This window comes from Biomphalaria glabrata, chromosome 6 (assembly GCF_947242115.1).
Source record: "Biomphalaria glabrata chromosome 6, xgBioGlab47.1, whole genome shotgun sequence".
NCBI lineage: Eukaryota > Metazoa > Mollusca > Gastropoda > Planorbidae > Biomphalaria > Biomphalaria glabrata.
In genome coordinates, this window is record NC_074716.1 from 28,235,855 (window position 1) to 28,257,278 (window position 21,424).

At 36.8% G+C, this 21,424-nt stretch overlaps 2 protein-coding genes and 1 long non-coding RNA gene across 7 annotated transcripts; 1 reads left to right on the forward strand and 2 right to left on the reverse strand.

Annotated features, from left to right (window-relative positions):
• Positions 1 to 237: 237 nt before the first annotated feature.
• On the forward strand, positions 238 to 12,590 carry LOC106065798 (isatin hydrolase-like). 5 transcript variants are annotated; one of them, XM_056033014.1, is made up of 5 exons: positions 238 to 348; positions 8,967 to 9,193; positions 9,387 to 9,563; positions 9,902 to 10,056; positions 10,669 to 12,590. In XM_056033014.1, exons 1-5 carry the CDS (start codon positions 295 to 297, stop codon positions 10,983 to 10,985), a joined length of 930 nt encoding a protein of 309 aa, XP_055888989.1. In that variant the 5' UTR covers positions 238 to 294; the 3' UTR covers positions 10,986 to 12,590. The 5 variants fall into 5 exon arrangements, with proteins under 5 accessions (XP_055888989.1, XP_055888992.1, XP_055888991.1 ...); XM_056033017.1 differs by lacking the exon at positions 238 to 348 and adding an exon at positions 3,485 to 3,782; XM_056033016.1 differs by lacking the exon at positions 238 to 348 and adding an exon at positions 3,485 to 3,777.
• On the reverse strand, positions 1,644 to 7,307 carry LOC129926813 (uncharacterized). The gene is made up of 2 exons (XR_008778555.1): positions 7,156 to 7,307; positions 1,644 to 2,413 (listed from the first exon to the last, which is right to left on the reverse strand). It is a non-coding gene; the product is annotated as an uncharacterized LOC129926813 (long non-coding RNA).
• A 574-nt stretch (positions 12,591 to 13,164) lies between the features above and the next one.
• On the reverse strand, positions 13,165 to 14,388 carry LOC106065800 (neurotensin receptor type 2-like). Its single transcript, XM_013224705.2, has one exon. It carries the CDS (start codon positions 14,386 to 14,388, stop codon positions 13,165 to 13,167), a length of 1,224 nt encoding a protein of 407 aa, XP_013080159.2.
• Positions 14,389 to 21,424: the final 7,036 nt, after the last annotated feature.

Consider the following 21,424-nt stretch of genomic DNA (forward strand, 5'->3'; position numbering starts at 1 on the left):
TAGCTCTAGATATATTCTAGCTCTAGATTCTACATATATTCTATATTCTTGAGCTAGAGTCTAGACCTAAAAAGTAGATAGAGCGATATGATCAGGATTAGTAGGCCTACTAGTGGGTAATAGTGCACATGGGAAACCGTTTTTTTTTGTGCGGGCTAATTTTTAAAAATTTCCTAGCCCGTCTGCACCAATATATTAATCGACATTGTTGGGGAGAGTTGCGTATCTGGGAGCAGTAGCGCCACTAGGGGGGTGCGAAGGGTGCGGTCGCACGCGTGTAAAACCATTTTGGGGATGACAACCAAGTTGAAAAATTTATATCTTGGCAAAAGCAGACACATGGAAAAGGTAATTATATTAAAATCTCTAGATATATTCCCAAACATGCCTAGACACGTAGATGGTAGTTTAAGTTTAAATGTCAAAGCACAACGTTATACCTGCTTCTGTCTTAAAGTATAACAAAAACAAACCTGTTCAGGTGATGTTAAGTCTGTTTCTAATTTTAATTAAATATTATTGTAAAATTTGCAATAACATTTGAATAAATGTCATAAACAGTGGGATTTTATAATAGAATTGACACTCATTTTACATTTAATAATAATAATAATTTTATTTATAAAGCTCTGTTAACAAACAAAATGTAGGCTCAAGGCGCTGTAATAACATTACAAACACAAACACGACGATGGAAATTAAAAACTAATCTAAAAAAGTTTTAAACAAGTAGGTCTTAATGTTCTTCTTAAAAGTGGTATAGCATGTAGTCTGTCTGAGATCAATGGGGAGTGAGTTCCAAACCTTTGGTCCGTGCACTGAAAAAGCCCAGGCAGACCATAGCTTTTGAGGGAGAAACGTGACACCACTAAAAGCGTTGAGTCCATTGAGCGCAGGGCTCTCTGGGGGACATATGGAGTAATCAGTTCTCTAAGGTACAAGGGCATCTCATTGTTATATATACACTGATGACAAAGTGTGGCGACCTTGTAATCGATTCTCGCTTTCACGGGAAGCCAATGGAGCGTGCGCAAGAGCGTAGTAGCAGAATCTTGTCTTGTTTTTCTAAGTACTATTCGTGCGGCATTGTTCTGTATACGTTGCAGTAAGGCTATTTTGTCATCAGGTATACCTGCTAGCACGGCGTTACAATAGTCAAGGCGGGAGAGTATGAATGCCACAGCTAGCGTTTTTGTTGACTCCGTTGTTAAATATGGTCGGATCTGGCCTAATCTACGCAGCTGCAGATAAAGACCCTTGCAGAGCTGACTTATGTGTAAAATTATGAGTAAAGTCAACAATATTAGTTAATCAGCTCAATGTATTTGTTCAACAAAAAGAACTAACTAGCAATAGTGTTTATTGGAATATATTTGAAGAAAGTTGATAGGAAGGGATGACACCTGAGCTACCGCACCAGGTGCCACCGACACTGTCTAGGAGGTTTCCATTCTGTTTTCAGGTGATCAGTTGGATCTCTACTCTACTTTATAGGTGTCTCACTACTATTATGTGACATTTACTTGTGTATATTAATGTAATTAAAGATGTCTAGTTTCACTTGAGCTGGTGAACTACTTTTTACCTCGTATGTCTACTTTATTCAGCACAGCACAACAAATATTGATCACAAAGTCTCTAAGTAGCAGACAGTTCTTTTATTATCCATAAAAAAGATACACATAAAACTGTCAACTCCAGCCATAAAGAAATACGTATTATATTACACGTGTCCAATGAAATATTCTAAGTACATAATTGATATTAAATCACTGAATCAACTACGTTAGACATCCTAACAGCTTAAGGACCTGGCGACTACTGGATTACCATGTGATTAACACCCCACAATTCAACTGTGGATTCTTGTCTCTCACGTGAAACATCATGAGCATGAATATACCATGTACTTCGTGCTTCCTAACTAATAGGTACATTCACAATATAAATAAATAGTGATGTGACAAGGTGATCATTTGGATCTCTACTCTACTTATTCCAGAAGAGTTAGAATAGTCTTATAAAAAAAAACGCCAAATGATTTTTTTTTACAATTTTATTAATTTAAACGATCAAAACAAGACTATGGCTTAAATATTCCTGGTCCATTGATCCACTGGTGACTTCGATGGAATTCTGTTTGTAATCTTGTGTTTTGATGCGTTGGCTGATCGAAATTTTAATTAAAAGGCAATATTTTTTCACAGAAGAATTATTTTTCAGGAGATCTTTAGTTTCTGCTGTCTCGAGAGACATTGAATGATCCCAGAGAATATATCTCCAATGTGCATTCATGGGAATGAAACAAAGTTTATGGGTTACTTATTGTCACAGCTTTCCTATTCTATTTATACTTATAACTCGATAGAATCTACCTTAGGTCTCGATACGTCTCGGTGTCCCTGGTTCAGTTCTAGTTAACGAAATAAAAAATTAAACCATATCACACAAGCTGGTCTCTCTCTAACAACAAAACACACTTCCGGTCATTCGCGCAGATTGTAAAAATAGATTATACATACATGCTGTGTGTAAATAAATCAGGGACATTGTCTTTGCTTTCTTTTTTTTTTTTTTCATGTAACCAGGCTGAACATACACACATTCATCCGTGACACTTATATGTTGTGATCTCTCTCTCAACTCTGTCGGCATGTTGAAACTACTGCTTAGAAACAAACCTGTGTAGACGGTGCTAGAACGTTAATACTAATGACATTTCAAAGGGGATCTAGATCACCTATTGCCAATGAGGGCTACTAAAGAGCTGACACTGAGATCTAAATGTGAAGTTTAAGGAATCACTGTCATAGAAAACTGGACTGAAACTGGCTTTTCTTATTGGTGCAATGACGTCAGATAGAACTGATGGATGGCTGCCTGGTCGTGAGGTTTGCGCGCTGGACTGTCTTTCGGATTTATCGATGGTCGAAGGTTCAAATCCTGCCCGCTCCCATCCCCCGTCGTCCTGCGGGAGGTTTGGACTAGGAAGTAAACTATCTTCAACTCTGAAGGAACATCCGAAACATGTAAAACATTTTACAAACAAACTAAAATCCGCATGTCATAGATACAAAAACAACAACATTAGCTTATAGTAGGACTACAACCTGCACTACTTAGAAAGTAATTAATGTGCTGAAAAATTGACCTGCATTTTTTTTCTTAATCAGTGACAGTGGGCGAACGTTTTGAAGAGCGGGCCAAACAATGAAAAGAAAAATTTTGGCGGGCCATAATTATTTTAAGAAAATACAGAAATTTAGTATCAGAATTAAGGATATCACAATTTAACAAAAACTAGCGCTGTGTGAAGCAATGAGTGTTTCGATAATAGTTATTCTTAAATTAGATTAGTTATTATTAAAAGTTTACTGTTTTAAGTGCTAAAAAGAACACGGATGCTTCTTTTTTTTTTTTTTTTTTAATTTTAGACCTATAGGCATATGTAGCCCTATATTTTCTGTATATTGTTACGACCCTATTGGCGGCGCAAAAGGGTTAACTATAGGCTCAGCTGACACACACGTGAATCACTCAGGTCAGCGGGGCCATGGACAAGGGACAGTACTACGATTACACGATTACACGCCAATATGACCAATGTTATGGTCATGTGATCGAAAGCCTGCGTGTACGAGGACACAGTGTGTAGGAAAGCGGCAGTTCAAGACCGGAGAGCGTCGAGACCGGGACTGTTAGTCGGCTATGAAGTCGGTCCTGGTCGAGTCCTCATGTGTTGATGTACAAGTCAAGAAAGAGAGACAGTAGAGTTTTGTACGGTGATGTACAGAGTGACATTTTAGTTGTTGATGTTTGATGCCAATTGTCTAGTATTGGCTGTTATCTACTTATTCACTCATTATTAAAGTACCCGATATTGTGGAGCTCTTGTTGTCAGGTTCTTGATGTGTTGATGTGTTGTGTTGTGTTTAGCAGTGTTTACGGAAGGCCTGATTAGGAGAGAGAGAATCGTAACACTGGTGTCTTGAAGTGGGATTTCCTATGGCTTCTGTAAAACTGCTAGATGAACTGAATCTGAAAGAACTGAAACAAGAGCTGAAATGGCGAGGACTGAAGTACTACGAAAGGAACAACGAAACTCTTAAAGAACGTCTCCGGCAAGCCCTGGTGGATGAAGAGGAAGATCCGAATACGTTCCTCTTTGAACTCGAACCTGATGTGGTAGAGCTCTTGATCACATTTCAAAAACAGATGTTGGCTGGCTTTCAGAATGTGATCAAGGGTGACTCGCAGAAAGAGACAGGTGAAGAAACTAGAGAAGAGACCAATAGCTCAACCAACGCTTTTGCTGTAGACGTACCTGATCTGAGTGCCTCCATCAGCCAGACAGAACATTACAACGTTGTGTCTTTCCCCAAGCTCGTAGCTGAGGACATTAAAGACATCTGTCAATCTGCCAGTGTTGATGGGAGGAACTCGAATCCTGATGGCTGCACCCAGATGTTTGGCAAGAACTTTGTGTGTCGAGCTTTGCAGGGAGAACGCCAACTCCAAGGAACCCATCGGCAAGGTCTGCACCCAACAGACGTTTGTCCTGCTGACGAGACCATAGTGAGAAGCCCTGATGATGGTCAAGTAAGTGAACTGGAGCCTGATGCTGAAGATGAGGGTTCTTCGCAAGTGGAGTGCTGCCAACTTGCTCCACTAGTTTGCCCTCCGGACAAGCCTGAAGATGTGTGCCACTATTTCCCCTCCTGTGGACCTGAAACCCATTCCCAAAGCCCATCTCTTGAAAGCCCTATGAAACAACCTGATAGGCCAACGATCTTGGTGACCCCAGTCCTGACATCTTATCCCTCCCCATGTGCTGGCTGGCTGCCTTCAGTAGTGAGCGACCGAAAAAGGCGATGGTTGCTGAGTCCAAAGTACATGGCGATGCAACCACGACGTCTGTGCAACCAGGTGAAGGTCAACTGGAGCAGAAGGAGAAAGAGACATACGCAGTATACAACGCAGATGGCTCCATCGAGATGGCACTATAAGCCCATTGTCGCCCCCACCGATAGACCTCCTCCTGCATCGACTCAACTCCACTGCCCATGTCGTGTGATAGATTTTGTCCGGGACGGACAAATCTGAGAAGGGGGCAGTGTTACGACCCTATTGGCGGCGCAAAAGGGTTAACTATAGGCTCAGCTGACACACACGTGAATCACTCAGGTCAGCGGGGCCATGGACAAGGGACAGTACTACGATTACACGATTACACGCCAATATGACCAATGTTATGGTCATGTGATCGAAAGCCTGCGTGTACGAGGACACAGTGTGTAGGAAAGCGGCAGTTCAAGACCGGAGAGCGTCGAGACCGGGACTGTTAGTCGGCTATGAAGTCGGTCCTGGTCGAGTCCTCATGTGTTGATGTACAAGTCAAGAAAGAGAGACAGTAGTTTTGTACGGTGATGTACAGAGTGACATTTTAGTTGTTGATGTTTGATGCCAATTGTCTAGTATTGGCTGTTATCTACTTATTCACTCATTATTAAAGTACCCGATATTGTGGAGCTCTTGTTGTCAGGTTCTTGATGTGTTGATGTGTTGTGTTGAGTTTTAGCAGTGTTTACAGAAGGCCTGAGTAGGAAGAGAGAAACGTAACAATATTAAAGGGTGTATGATTTAGAGTTTAGAGGAAAACTAGATTCTGTACGAAATGCTCTCTATAATTGGAGAAAACGTTTAAGAAACCCTGGTTTAGATTTTTCCCCAATCTGACATGAATTCTATAGATTGCAATGGTGCATTCTTTGACCCACATAATGTGTCCTTAGGCCTTGTAATATTGAATAGAATCTCTGCAATGTGTTGTTTATAGCGTAACGTCTTTAATGTGACCTACTTCCCACCTCTTATTCAATAGATCAATAATTAAACTAGATTATACAACTGACTTGGCATTTTTTTAAAGACAGCATGCCATAATATGGTAATGAAATTTTCTTTTTAAAAAGTTATTCTTAAAGGTCTAGCATCAACTCACATCCAAAATGATTTTGCTTATTATTATTTTTTAATGGAGTTAGATTTAGATTAGATATTAGAAATATAATTTGAATGTCTTTAGTCTAGAATCTAGATCCACATGATTTATATAGATCTATCACTATGTGTAGGCTACGCACCATCGTAGCATAACAAGGCTATATAATCTTTATTAACACGAGTGTTGTTGCGACAATGGCACGAAGGGGTATACACTGCGCAAAGACCCACGACCACTAGGAATCCACAGAGACCATTAAAAAAAATGTTTTGACTAAGAAGCTATATTGTAAATGTTTCTAATTCTTAATTTTACTAAGCATCCATTATTATTAAATTATATATTTCTTGCATTGAACAAAAATGCGAAATAACAAAAACCCATACCATAGACATCATTATATAATTTAAATCTAGACTCTAGATCTATCTATATACTTATATACTATCTATATAGATCTATCTATATACTTATATACTATCTATATAGATCTATCTATAGTCTATACACAACACCAAAGAATAGATCTAGACTCTAAGATCTAGATCTAGTCTATATTTATTAATATTGTCAGTAGTTTTGCAGGCCTAAATTCTAGATCTAGAAATAATCTCTAGCTAGACTCTAGATCTAGAATCTAGATAGTCAATATTTTTTTCCCCAAAATACGCTTCAATAACAAATAGACTAAAGTATAATAATAAGGGTCAGAGTTTTAGCTGCAGCTTTAATTTAGCTGCAACTAGAATATAAGTCTAATAGATGATCTATTTCTAGTAGTACTAGTAGGCCACTTAGGTACTTGATCTAGTAGCGCCTAGCGGATCGTTTTGAAAGCTTTGCAATCCATGACTTTAAATGATTTTTGTTGTTGTTTACATAACATGAAAGTGAAAATGTGTAGTGTGTTATTCTCAAAAGTATAAGTGCTGGGTTTTTTCAAAGGACGTTTCCAATGAAATGTTTGGAAAGGAAAATTCAGCCTGGTTACATCATCATATACATGAAAAAAAAAAGAAAGCAAAGACAATGTCCCTGACCTTTATTTACACACAGCATGAACTTGATGACAAATTAAATCATTGGTAGTTTTAATCTAAATTAAAAATTATGGCATAATAAATGTTACTTTGACTTAAGCATGCAACAACCTGACATTTCCTGGCCATTGTGAAGACTCATTCAAAGAACACAATAATAAAGGAAGTTTCATAGTAGTCTAGTAAAACATTTAATTGTATGTTCAGTGTTGGACAAATATTTAAAAATGAAAATATATTCATCGACTCACATATTCAAATGGAGGTCAAAGTTCTGTTGGCACCGCAGTTGTTGCCAGAATGTGAAAGAAGGTCCAGTTCTTGAAAATTGTTCCTTATCATTATATATCTAGACTACAATTAAAACTTAACAAAATTTGATCAGATAGAAATCATTTCTGTAAAACATTTAATGATTTCCATTAACAAAATACCCACAGAAATATCAGTAAGAGAGTAATACTAATAGAAAAACCCTGTAGAAGATAGGTGTAGAAGACATCAAGAAAACCTAAATAGCCCCTCTCTGCATCAGGTGTGGGAAAATATCCAGGATGAAACTTGGTTTGTGTGGCCATGTAAAAATGTTTGTAAAATGTTTTACATGTTTTGGATGTTCTTGCAGAGTTGAAGATGATTTACTTCCTAGTCCAAGCCTCCTGCAGGACAGCGGGGGATTGGAGAGGGCAGTGTTTGAACCCGGGACCATCGATAAGTCCCAACGACAGTCCAGGGTGCAAACCACACGACCAGGCAGCCATCCAACTGATGTGAAACACTGCACTCACCCTTAATTTATACTTGCAAAATTAGTATCTATACATTTGGAATACATAGAAATTCTTTCTTTGTAAATAATGCGATACATAGATTTGTTTTTTGTTACATTAAATTTAGGGGTGAGGCATATCATCAAAGTCTGGAACCTGGTCCCATGAGTACCAGTCCCTTGCTATGCCACTGCTTTACACTTTCAAATTACATTAAGCAAGGAGAAAGAATTAATTTATAAATAATTAGTCAGAACCACAATATCTCTAGTGCATAACTGATAACAATTAGTTTTATGGTGCTATAGTATATTGTTACGATTCTGTATAAACCCTTTACAGAACAATATGGCTAAGTCAAGAACCTGACAACTTGGGCTCTGATACAACGAGGTTTTTTAATGAGTGTAATAAATAATGAAGAAAAACAATCAAATACTTTACTATTGGCAGTAGTCAATGTCTCAATATCACAGCTATACACAACTTGAATCTCATTTTTGTCTTAACTCTCCTGGTCCTCTACTATGTCAGACTGACTTGACCCAACCTTTTTGAAACAACACACAGTCTATAGTCAGATAACTATAACACTCTTGACCAACACAGAGAATGTTTACATCAGTCCTTTTTAAGTACGAAGGCCTGTGCCATATGTGTTGGTTGATTGCCCATAGGGCTACACTGATCAGCATCACATATTAGTAAATATTATATATACATACATACATATTCTTCCTTAAAGTTTCAAACATTCTTGAAGATTTGAAGTTGGTGCCCAACATCCTGAAGATTTCAGAATATAAAAGGGAAGTTTTTGGACTCAAAACATTGCCATTAAATAATTGAACTCTATATCTCAGTAAATAGCCTACTTAAGATCTAACCATAAAAATAATTCTTGTTATTTCTTAAAAATAATAGCTTATTTATCCAAGCCCACCAATTCAATAGATAAGCTTATCTAAACATATAGGGCTTTTTAGCAAAACAATTAATAAATGAAAACCATTCTAAAAGAAATAATAATAATAAATTCTCAAATTTCTTTATGCATGGAGTTATTGTTTACCCACATGTTTTTCCTTACAAGTGACATGATTAAACCATAGTTTAAAAATTGTTATTTTGTTTACTCCATTTTATTTTCAGGTGAGATTAGTTATAAAACAACAACCAAACTGGGAAATGAGCACACTATCAACTCTCTTTGTCACACTCTTAGGAGTGTTTCCACAACTTATACAATGCTGTCATCCACTGACCTTTAGTGTGATTGACCTTTCCCACACTCTGGAGAGCAGCTCTTTAAAATGGCCAACAGCATCAGATTTTAAATTTAGTATTTTAGCAAGAGGATGGGTACAAAATAAATTTTGGTAAATTGGTTGCTGTAATATTTGAATATTAATTAGCAAATGCATGTTACTCTGATTATGTCAGATATCTCATCATTAGAAATACTGTTTTTAAAGATTAGTCAGTTTAAGTTAAACTTTGATTGTGTTGGTTTCTTAAGTACTGGTATGTGTTTGTCATCATTTTATAAATATGTTTAATATTTTCATGCAGGTATGAGATGAATAAATTTGACACACCAGAGCATATTAGTACTCACCTTGATGCACCGGCTCACTTCTCAGACACCAATTGGAAACTGCATGAGATCCCAGCAGATCGATTGGTTGGACCAGGAGTTGTAATTGATATTAGAGATAGAGTAGTCAACGATCCTGACTATAGACTTCAGTAATAGTAAAATTTGACTTTATTGGGTACAAACATATAGAGAATAGATATTTTCATGTATTTACTAAATTATATATTGATGCAAATGTTAATATTAAGGTTTTCAAAGAAATTTTTCTTTTTCTAAATTAGTGTGCATAAGTAAAATAAAACTAACAACTGTTAGAGTTCTTACCTCACTGAAGTTGAAAATATATATTTAGCATCTGTCAACTTAGTACTAAACTAAGTATTATGACTTCAATCAATGTAATATTTCTCATTGAAGAATTTGGATTTGTTTTGTTTTTTTGTATTATTTGTATTTTCAATAACTTTTCCAATGTACTCTTTTCTAGAATTTCTGACATTGAAAGCTGGGAAAGTGTGCATGGAACTATTCCAAAAGGTGCTGTTGTATTTATGTGGTCAGGCTGGGACAGTAGATATCCAGACAAGACTGCAACTTTTAACTCAGAGACACCAGATGATACTTCAACTTTCCATTTCCCAGGTCAATAAAGCTACTTAAATACAAGGCTCGTTTTTAAGATATCAGAAAAGTTTATTTTTAAAACCATGCATTTCTTTTTTATTCAATACTATAGGTTTTATATATGCATGTATTTTGGTATGTAATGAAAATGAAAAAAAAAGCTAAAACTTGATATTTTCTTATTACTTGATTCACAATATGAGCTAATTAAAATTATTTGTATGAAATTGTTAAATTAAAAAGAGTAAAGGGTTCTTTATCTCTATTAAAAATGACACACAAATAATTCTGGAACACTAAATACATGAATAACCAGGATGTCCATACACTGACACAATAATATTTTTTTATTGTTCAGTACAACATAAAATATAAAGGGGCACAATTTGTAGGGTATAACATTTAATAAAACTGAACTGACTGACTGAACAACTGCTTTTCAACCCTCTCTCTCTGTCAGTCAGTTTTCAAACTCTCCGACCTTGTACTTTAAATATTGTTCACATACTTTCATTCATTTTGTCAACACTCTTTATAAAATGGTACATTCATTCACTCCAGTACATAAAGGTCTGGTCACAAAAAAAGCTTAATTGTATTTACTTACAAAAAGGCTTTGTTTAATTTCAGGTTTTCATCCAGAAGCTGTGAGATGGTTGATTGACAACCGAAGTATTGGTATGGTTGGAGTAGATACACCATCGACAGACTATGGCCAGTCTGTTGACTTTGAAGTTCATCAAATTATAAGTAAGGCTAATGTTCTGGGTTTAGAGAATGTAAACAACTTGATGAAACTTCCAGCTACAGGGTCAACTATTGTTGTAGCCCCTATCAAGGTAGTTGATGGCAGTGGTGTGCCCATTCGACTTTTAGCACTCCTTAACCAAGATGGTCAACCTCTATGTGAAACAAACTATAAAGATGGCACTTGCTTTCGCCCCTGATTAAATGAAATTACTGCCTTGGTTGTTTTTTTAATAGATTTGTAAAAATTTCTAGATGTTGTTTAAATATTATTTTATATTTTAGACTATTTTAAAGACAAATTTTTCAATGGTTATATGGTCTTAACTGGTAGGATTGTGAAATGTAACAAAAAAATGTATAACTGACCTTTATATTAAATGTGTCCATTCAAACAATAAATGCTGATACTTTTGATGAGAGTTGCTTTTTTTGTTCATGATTAACTTAAGATGGTCGCATGGAAAAAAAAGACTCCAAGAATTTTTATTACCATAAGTGTAGGCAGTTAGCAATAATATGTTACTTAATCTGTTTTGGTCAATGTCTAAGAATCTGTAGTAATTCTCTCATGATAAAACAGTATAAATTGGCTGTGCAATGTTGTGTTTTGTAATAAGAAGCAATGCTCATTGTTCATCCTGTGGAGTATTAGAACCTGATATTATATTAGCAGCTTGGACTCATTCATAAGTTGACCATTTAGAATACAAAGGATTTTTTTCTTTGTACACATACTAACATTAATATAAATTTGATAAAGTTATCAATTACATTAATAAAGGAGTAAAATATTTGCATAATTAATTTGTGTGTGTGTGTTTCTTGTCTCAGTTATACTTTCTACTTGTAAACACATTTTATTACAGATTTCATGAACAATTTTAGATAACATGTATCATTCACAACTGTAGCGACAAAAAGATATTGTCTAAATAAAAAAAAAAATTAAAGGGACTTTACAATTATTGTAGTTTCTTAAGCTCTGCTGAAGCTACATTTGAATATAAATGGGTGCAGTTTTACAAGCACTACATACATGGACACAATTTATTTGAAACAAATATCACAAATCCTGATTGTTACTGTGTGCTTAACTTGCAATGTTTTGTTCTGAATTATCAAAATTTAATTGTAAGTAGGTTTTTCTTCCTATTGTTGATGTATGGGATAAACATGACTAAGAAAAAAAGATTTCAACTTTATGATTGACTGATTCTATTTTTTAATGCTACATTGTCATCCTTTAAATGTGTTTATTAATACTTATATTATATTATATGCTTTAACACAAAAGGAAATGCATAGAAAACAATTCTGTTAAAAATATAAGTTGTATTGCATTTTCAAAACACACTTTGACTTTATTTTTATCAATATTTTTTTTTATTTGGATATTCATTGATTGCCATGCACTGCTTTAGTTCTTGCTTAATGTTCTAAATATTACATACCCATTACAGAATGCTTAACAGCTTTTATTTGACTAAATCATGATGTAAAACTAGTGATGGTTGTAAATAGTCGATTAGTGAGAATTATAATCATAGTGGACTTAGAAAACTTTAAAGCTTAACTATATTATATTTGAAATTACCTGCTCTGACTGTATAAAAATATAAAGGTTAGTTTACAAATTACATTTTGGCCAGCTGGTGTTGTACCTGTCCTAAATGCTAAATATGATGACTATGAATGATACAGATTTTAGTTATTGTTTTTAGATTAAAAGAGCGGGACAGTAGCCTATGTGAAGCTTACTTATCTAGATATAAAGGAACAATAATAAATCTTTGCGATTTTTATCAATTGTTTTTGTTTAGTGTAACTTCATGCTTTTAGTTTTCTCAATGCCCTATGATCCTATCACTTGTCTGGACCAGTTGGGAAAAGAAGGGAGTGGGGGTGGGAAAGAGAAAGGTGTATCTGGGTGAATGTTATTGAGATCGCTTTTTAAATGCATACAAAAAAACATGTGTTCACTCAGGGCTCAAGCCTCCTCATGGGCACTAATTCTACTTATAGCCTACCACCACATCTGTCAAGTATGATTTCTTTTCCTTTTTCGATACCAAACAAAATAATTAGTTACCAATAGTTAGTATATACCGAATGAAAATCAAAACCGTTTGACTTGTCGGTATCTTGATAAAACTTGGCATAAATGTACCTTACATCATGGTGGAGACCGTAGTATATGTTTATTGCTAAATTTATTTCTATTAAATAACGGAACCTTTTCATAAATCGGGTAATTCCTTTTCACAGTATTTTATATTTGATATGAATATGTCGGCTTAACTGGTAAACCAATTTTCACAATCTACTTTTATTTTCGTGGCGAAAGAAATACGTTTTATTTGCCAATTCAAATGTGTTTTAAGTTTTGCTTTTGAATAAACACAAATGTTTTCTAAACTTGGAATTGTATTTGAAATAGATGAAAATATTAAAACTAGAATTAAAAACTTGTAAAAGTTCCATTATTCCAAGGACGGTAATGTAAACGTTCTGGTAAGGCCTTCCCAAAGCTAAGTCCGGCACGAATAAGACGGCCAGATCGATAACAATCTTCGGCATGTTGCAGACGATGTAAACGGATGAGATAAGCACTACCTGACGTACTACAGAAAAGTCTTTAGAGCTGAGTTTGTTGGACTGAGTTTCAGATGGTTCACAGTTTACAATAGTTGCTATTTTACTGTCACGTACAAGTGATGTGGCCTGAATCCCAGCAACTGCGACAGGTGATAAAGTCGGACGCACAGAATATTTCGCTGTCTTGTTTCGGAATTTCGCAGCTGCTTGCAGTTTCTTCGTCATGACGACTACGCAGACGATGACAATCACTTCCGTAATGAACGTCACCAACACGTCTCGAGAAATCCAAATCGCCATTTTGATTTCTTCACGGTATGGAGACACCCAAAGTCTGTAACGCGTGGTGTTGATGTTAGCATCAAACGATCTCTGCATGGTCATGTTGAGAAGTATAGGTAGATAGCTGACCACAGACACAAGGCTAAAGATTGTTATGCACCAAATGGATCTCCTCCTGGTTAAAAGATTTCTGAACTGTAGAGGCATAGAAACACACAGGCATCGAATGATGGCGATGAAAGTTGTGGCCATGATCGTGATAAGATAAATTAAGACCCCGATGTTGGAGAAGAAGACGTAGATGCCGAAAGGGTCAAAGGGAAACCAAATCTTGAAGGAGCTCTTGCGTTCGAGTGTGTAAAGTCCAAGCGAGATCAAGTGGGCCAGCATGGTGATGACGTAGAGGAAGTCTGAGATGGCCAAACCAAGAAACGATATCGTGACGCCATCTTTGAGCTTCATGGAGAGGTACGTCGCTATGGTTACGGCGTTCCCTAAGCATCCGGCAAAAGTAATTACTCCGAATATAGAACAAAATATTATTACGAGCGTGGCGTAGTCTTGGTCTGAAATTAACAGCTGAGTGACAGTAGTAGCACTAGTTACGTGAAGTGTATCCCATGTAGTGGATGGGTCAATGGAGTCCTTTAGAAATTGTACTCTAGTTGCATCATTATCAGCTATGGACATGTTGCATTCTTCAGAAGCAGTGTCCATAGACATTTTTAATTTCAGATGATTTTTGAACTTTATAAAGATTAAAGAAAAAAGACTCGTACGACATAAAAATTCCAAGGTAAATAACTCATTTTCATTTCAGGAAGTAATTTTAATTTAGTATATCGTCTATTATGACAATTAAAAGCACTTCTGATAGCATCTTAAAAAGTAAACAGCAAATATTTTAAAAACATTTGTTTCAGTATATTTTGTTTGCTACGATATTGTTTTACCGTAGATAAATAATTCCAATGTAATATTCCTCATCCATATGAAATAGAAACGTGAAACTCTAAACAAAAATAATCTATGTATGTATACAACTTTTTATATTATAAATGGAATACATTTATTTATTTAATTTTAGTTTTTGTGAAAAATAAACTCAAACAACGCAAGTAATTCTAAATGTTTTACCTTAGCGGATATAAACACATGCTATTAATTTGCAATTTTTAAAAGAATATAGGAGGAAGTTTATAATAAACGAACAAAAGAATTAAAAGTTGAGGCAATAAAGCAATTATGGTGGTAACTGGCAGGCAATTACCGTAGTTGGCAAACATACAACATCACGTTCAAAGACGATCATCTCGATAGAGCGAAATTATACGTAGATAACTATCAGTCAACATAATCCAGGCGATGTTTGATTAGCCCAAGATCGAAGAGTAATCTGTTTCAATCAGGTTTCCAATATCTTGTCTTACCTCCAGATATAAATGAAATCAATTAAATACCAGCATGGGAGACGGATATGGAATGGTAAATGGCGACTCTTTTTAATTATGACGTTCACATTATTTGATTGATTAGTTGTTGAATACGACATGTTGGTTAGGAATGAGTCTGAACCCTGAAGAGAAATTATAGTTATTGTTGTGAAAATAATTGTACTATTAAATATGGATTAGATCATTTGGAATGCAACGGCATGAAATTGGTTTAAAAAATAAACAATTTGTAAATATTCGGTACTTGTTAAAACAATTATTTACAACTATTTATATTTTATATGTTTGTTTTGTTGTTTTCTGATTCATTTTCATTCATCACTATACAGTTTGATAAGAACTCTGTTCCCATGTATGCTCATCCTCATCTGTCCCTTGACTTTCGTCGTAGGGGTGCTTTGACAGTTAGTGTAACCAAATCCCTCCACTCTTCCCGGTCAGCAGCTGTTTTTAGCAGGATATCAAGAGAGTGGCCGGTCCATTCTTTTTCGTTATCCAGTCAGCTTTTCTTTGGAAGACCCTTTCGTCATGCTCCCTCCACTGTATCTTGAAGAATGACTTTTGAATGTATGTCAAGTATTACAATATGATCAAACCAGCTCAGCTTTCGTCTTTTACAGTATTGAAGTATTCCTCCTTTTTGCCATCTAGAGTGTTGACTTGCAAAAGTACAAACTCATTTGTACTTTTTTTCATGGTATCTGATACCCAGCATTTTTCTGTACCATTTAATCGCAAAGACTTGAATTCTTCTGTCAGCCACAGTGTTCAGTGTCCAATTTTTACTGAAAGTACCATTCATGAACTGAAATGTTAACTTGTGCTACAACAAAGAATAAAGAAAACACAACTTTAAGACTTGAGAATCGACTACAAAAAAATATGTAACTGATAAAAAGACAACACATTAGGTTACATTATATATTTTATTGTAAGTTAATCAAAACTGCTATAAACATTTGTATCCAATCTTACCCTTATATATGCATACATGTTTTTAATACGTACTGCGACTTGCAATTACTTCTGTCAGGTTCTAAAAGAGCAGTTTAGGCTCCAGCTTACCTTAACTGGCATAGAGGAGAGCAACTTAGAGCCGGCAGATAGGAGAGCACCTGGAAGCCGGCAGATAGGAGAGCACCTGGGAGCCGGCAGATAGGAGATCACCTCGGAGCCGGCAGATAGGAGAGCACCTTGGAGCCGGCAGATTGGAGAGCACTTATTAGCCGGCAGATAGAAGAACACCTGGGAGCCGGCAGATAGGAGAGCACCTGGGAGCCGGCAGATAGGAGAGCACTTAATAGCCGGCAGATAGAAGAGCACCTGGGAGCCGGCGGATAGGAGAGCACCTGGGAGCCGGCGGATAGAAGAGCACCTGGGAGCCGGCGGATAGAAGAGCACCTGGGAGCCGGTGGATTCCGTAAAAAAAAAGACAACTTATATCTTACAGTTGGCACGAGATACACATGAGACTACAAGGTAATGGGACTCCGACCATCTGTTACACAGTACATAAAATGTTCATGCAAAAAAACGATCTCTAACCTGTTTCTATTAAAAATCTGATTTAAAATATCGTTTGGTTAATTATAAAAGTTACCGCTGGTCGTCAGTTTCCTCTCGGTCTTTAAGCTTCCCATACAGTAAACTTCACCACACAAAGTGATGCAGATTGTCTACCATATAGTACGCTTCACGCAGTCCATGCCGCTCGTACATAGTAGAAAGTACGGTCTAACGTTTTGCAAATGATAATACGTACATATAGAGTTGTTTTTTTTTCCTTCTATTCTTGTTGAATTTCAAACTAAATTAATTGTAATAAGAATTAAAAAAACAACAAATAAAAAACAACAAGAAAACGTGTTCGGGCCTTTATGTTTTGCTGCTGTCTTTTTTTAAATTTAAGTTGTCTTCATTGAATTTTTTTTCTCTTTGGTCGCGACCAGACCGGCCCACCGGGCATTTGCCCGTTTGCCCAGATAGCCAGTCCGCCCCTGCACATCACCACACAAACTGATGCAGATTGTCCCCCATATAGTACACTTCACCACACAAACTGATGCAGATTGTCTACCATATAGTACACTTCACCACACAAAGTGATGCAGATTGTCTACCATATAGTACACTTCACCACACAAACTGATGCAGATTGTCTACCATATAGTACACTTCACCACACAAAGTGATGCAGATTGTCCCCCACATAGTACACTTCACCACACAAACTGATGCAGATTGTCTACCATATAGTACACTTCACCACACAAACTGATGCAGATTGTCTACCACATAGAACACTTCACCACACAAACTGATGCAGTTTGTCTACCACATAGTATTATTCACCACACAAACTGATGCAGATTGTCTACCACATAGTACTATTCACCACACAAACTGATGCAGATTGTCTACCACATTGTACTATTCACCACACAAACTGATGCAGATTGTCTACCACATAGTACTATTCACCACACAAACTGATGCAGATTGTCTACCATATAGTACACTTCACCACACAAAGTGATGCAGATTGTCTACCATATAGTACACTTCACCACACAAACTGATGCAGATTGTCCCCCACATAGTACACTTCACCACACAAACTGATGCAGATTGTCTTCCATATAGTACACTTCACCACACAAAGTGATGCAGATTGTCTACCATATAGTACACTTCACCACACAAACTGATGCAGATTGTCTACCACATAGTACACTTCACCACACAAACTGATGCAGATTGTCTACCATATAGTACACTTCACCACACAAACTGATGCAGATTGTCTACCATATAGTACACTTCACCACACAAACTGATGCAGATTGTCCCCCACATAGTACACTTCACCACACAAAGTGATGCAGATTGTCTACCATATAGTACACTTCACCACACAAACTGATGCAGATTGTCTACCACATAGTACACTTCACCACACAAACTGATGCAGATTGTCTACCACATAGTACACTTCACCACACAAACTGATGCAGATTGTCTACCATATAGTACACTTCACCACACAAACTGATGCAGATTGTCTACCATAGAGTACACTTCACCACACAAACTGATGCAGATTGTCCCCCATATAGTACACTTCACCACACAAACTGATGCAGATTGTCCCCCATATAGTACACTTCACCACACAAACTGATGCAGATTGTCCCCCACATAGTACACTTCACCACACAATTTGATGCAGATTGTCTACCATATAGTACACTTCACCACACAAACTGATGCAGATTGTCTACCACATAGTACACTTCACCACACAAACTGATGCAGATTGTCTACCATATAGTACACTTCACCACACAAACTGATGCAGATTGTCTACCATAGAGTACACTTCACCACACAAACTGATGCAGATTGTCCCCCATATAGTACACTTCACCACACAAAGTGATGCAGATTGTCTACCATATAGTACACTTCACCACACAAACTGATGCAGATTGTCCCCCACATAGTACACTTCACCACACAATTTGATGCAGATTGTCTACCATATAGTACACTTCACCACACAAACTGATGCAGATTGTCCCCCACATAGTACACTTCACCACACAAACTGATGCAGATTGTCTCCTATATAGTACACTTCACCACACAAAGTGATGCAGATTGTCTACCACATAGTACACTTCACCACACAAACTGATGCAGATTGTCTCCTATATAGTACACTTCACCACACAAAGTGATGCAGATTGTCTACCATATAGTACACTTCACCACACAAACTGATGCAGATTGTCCCCCACATAGTACACTTCACCACACAATTTGATGCAGATTGTCTACCATATAGTACACTTCACCACACAAACTGATGCAGATTGTCCCCCACATAGTACACTTCACCACACAATTTGATGCAGATTGTCTACCATATAGTACACTTCACCACACAAACTGATGCAGATTGTCCCCCATATAGTACACTTCACCACACAAAGTGATGCAGATTGTCTACCATATAGTACACTTCACCACACAAACTGATGCAGATTGTCCCCCACATAGTACACTTCACCACACAATTTGATGCAGATTGTCTACCATATAGTACACTTCACCACACAAACTGATGCAGATTGTCCCCCACATAGTACACTTCACCACACAATTTGATGCAGATTGTCTACCATATAGTACACTTCACCACACAAACTGATGCAGATTGTCCCCCACATAGTACACTTCACCACACAAAGTGATGCAGATTGTCCCCCACATAGTACACTTCACCACACAAACTGATGCAGATTGTCTACCACATAGTACACTTCACCACACAAACTGATGCAGATTGTCTACCATATAGTACACGTCACCACACAAACTGATGCAGATTGTCTACCATATAGTACACTTCACCACACAAACTGATGCAGATTGTCCCCCACATAGTACACTTCACCACACAAACTGATGCAGATTGTCTTCCATATAGTACACTTCACCACACAAAGTGATGCAGATTGTCCCCCACATAGTACACTTCACCACACAAACTGATGCAGATTGTCTACCATATAGTCAGGGGCGGACTGGGTATCAAAATCGGCCCGGGCATTACCATATAAACCGGCCCACAAATGGGATGTCATATATTTTCTGTGGGGGGGATTTTTACCCCATTCGCAATTTATATATATATATATATATATATATATATATATATATATATATATATATATATATATATATATATATTAGTGTGTGTGTATATGTAATTAATCTTCATTACATTCAGATCTTTCATTCTTTCAAACGTTTTTTCTACCCTAGAATACTTTATTCCTATAATTAGTGGAAAGACAGTACACACCGCCAAAGGGCAGCTAGAAAGTCCGGGGGAGCGCTATTAGCTCCCTTCAGTGGGGTCCGGGGCAAAGCTTTAAAAATGCATATTCTGAGGTATCTACAGTGCAATTAGCCTGCTACTCTTCCGCTAAAAAAATTCATAAACCAAATCTGCTATTCAATGGAGTCCAGCGACTGGTAGAAAATGGTAAAATGCTTTAGTTTTTGTATTGGAGGGGGAAGGGAAACCATTTGGAAACTGTAGTTTTGCTTACGTTGGCTGCACTGGGGCAGTAAGTAAAGTTTCCCTTTCAGACAATGAGGTCTGAGGCAAGTGATGGTTTGAAGACCCTCCCCTCCCGGCTACGCCCATGTGCTATATTATAAGTGTAAGCCTAATTCTCTTCAAAATATGTAAAGTTTGATAACGCATCAAAAACTGGGTGTATGCATTCGTAGGATTACATAATGTATTCTATTTATACATGTATGTAGTCTGAAAACCATGGGCGTAGCCAGGGGGGGGTTCTTGGGGTTCAAACCCCCCCCGAAATGAAATCCCCCCCCGCAGGGGGGGGGGATTAAGTGACTGATTTTTGCTTTCATTTGTTTATTTTAGGTGAGATTTTAATACTAAATCATCACTTACCACAGCACAGCCGAGGCAGTTTTTAGTTAAAAACCCTCTACCAGGGGGTTTTGAGTTTAAATCCCCCTACCAGGGGGATTTGAGATTTTAAAAACCCCTATCAGGGGGTTTTGAGATACAAATCCCTCTACCAGGGGGTTTTGAATTTTAAATCCCCTACCAGAGGTTTTTGAAGTTAAATCCCCCTCTTCTATAAAACAAAACAAAAAAAATGCAAACAACAATCCCCAAATTCCAACAGCACAGTTGAGGAAGATTTTGATTTTAAAACCCCATCCAAAATTTACGATAACCCCCATCTTCAATATAAAAAAAGCAAATTATACAATCAAAATTCTATGAGCGTAGCCAAAGGGGTTTTGAGTTTAACCCCCCTCCCCCTTCCAGTTGGGGTTTGAAGCTAAAAAGTACCTCTTCAATATAAAAAAAAGCAAATTACACACTATAAAATCTATGAGCGTAGCCAAAGGGGTTTTGAGTTTAAACCCCCCTCCTCCAGAGGGCTTTTTCTTTAAAGTTTAAAACCCCTCCAGATGGTTTTGAGTTTAAAATTCCCCTACAGAGCGTTTAGAGTTGAAAACCTCTCTCTTCAATATTATTTTAAAGCAAACTACAGTCACCTAATTCTATGATCGTAGCTAAATGGAGTTTTGAATTAAAAACAAAAGAAAAAAAAAACCCAGAGATTTTTTAGTTAAAAACCCCTCAACAGATGATTTGACGAAAAAACTTTCCTTTTCGATATAAAATCTAAAGCGAAATACAGGCATGTAATTCCAAGAGCGTAGTCAAGAAAGGTTACAAATTTCTA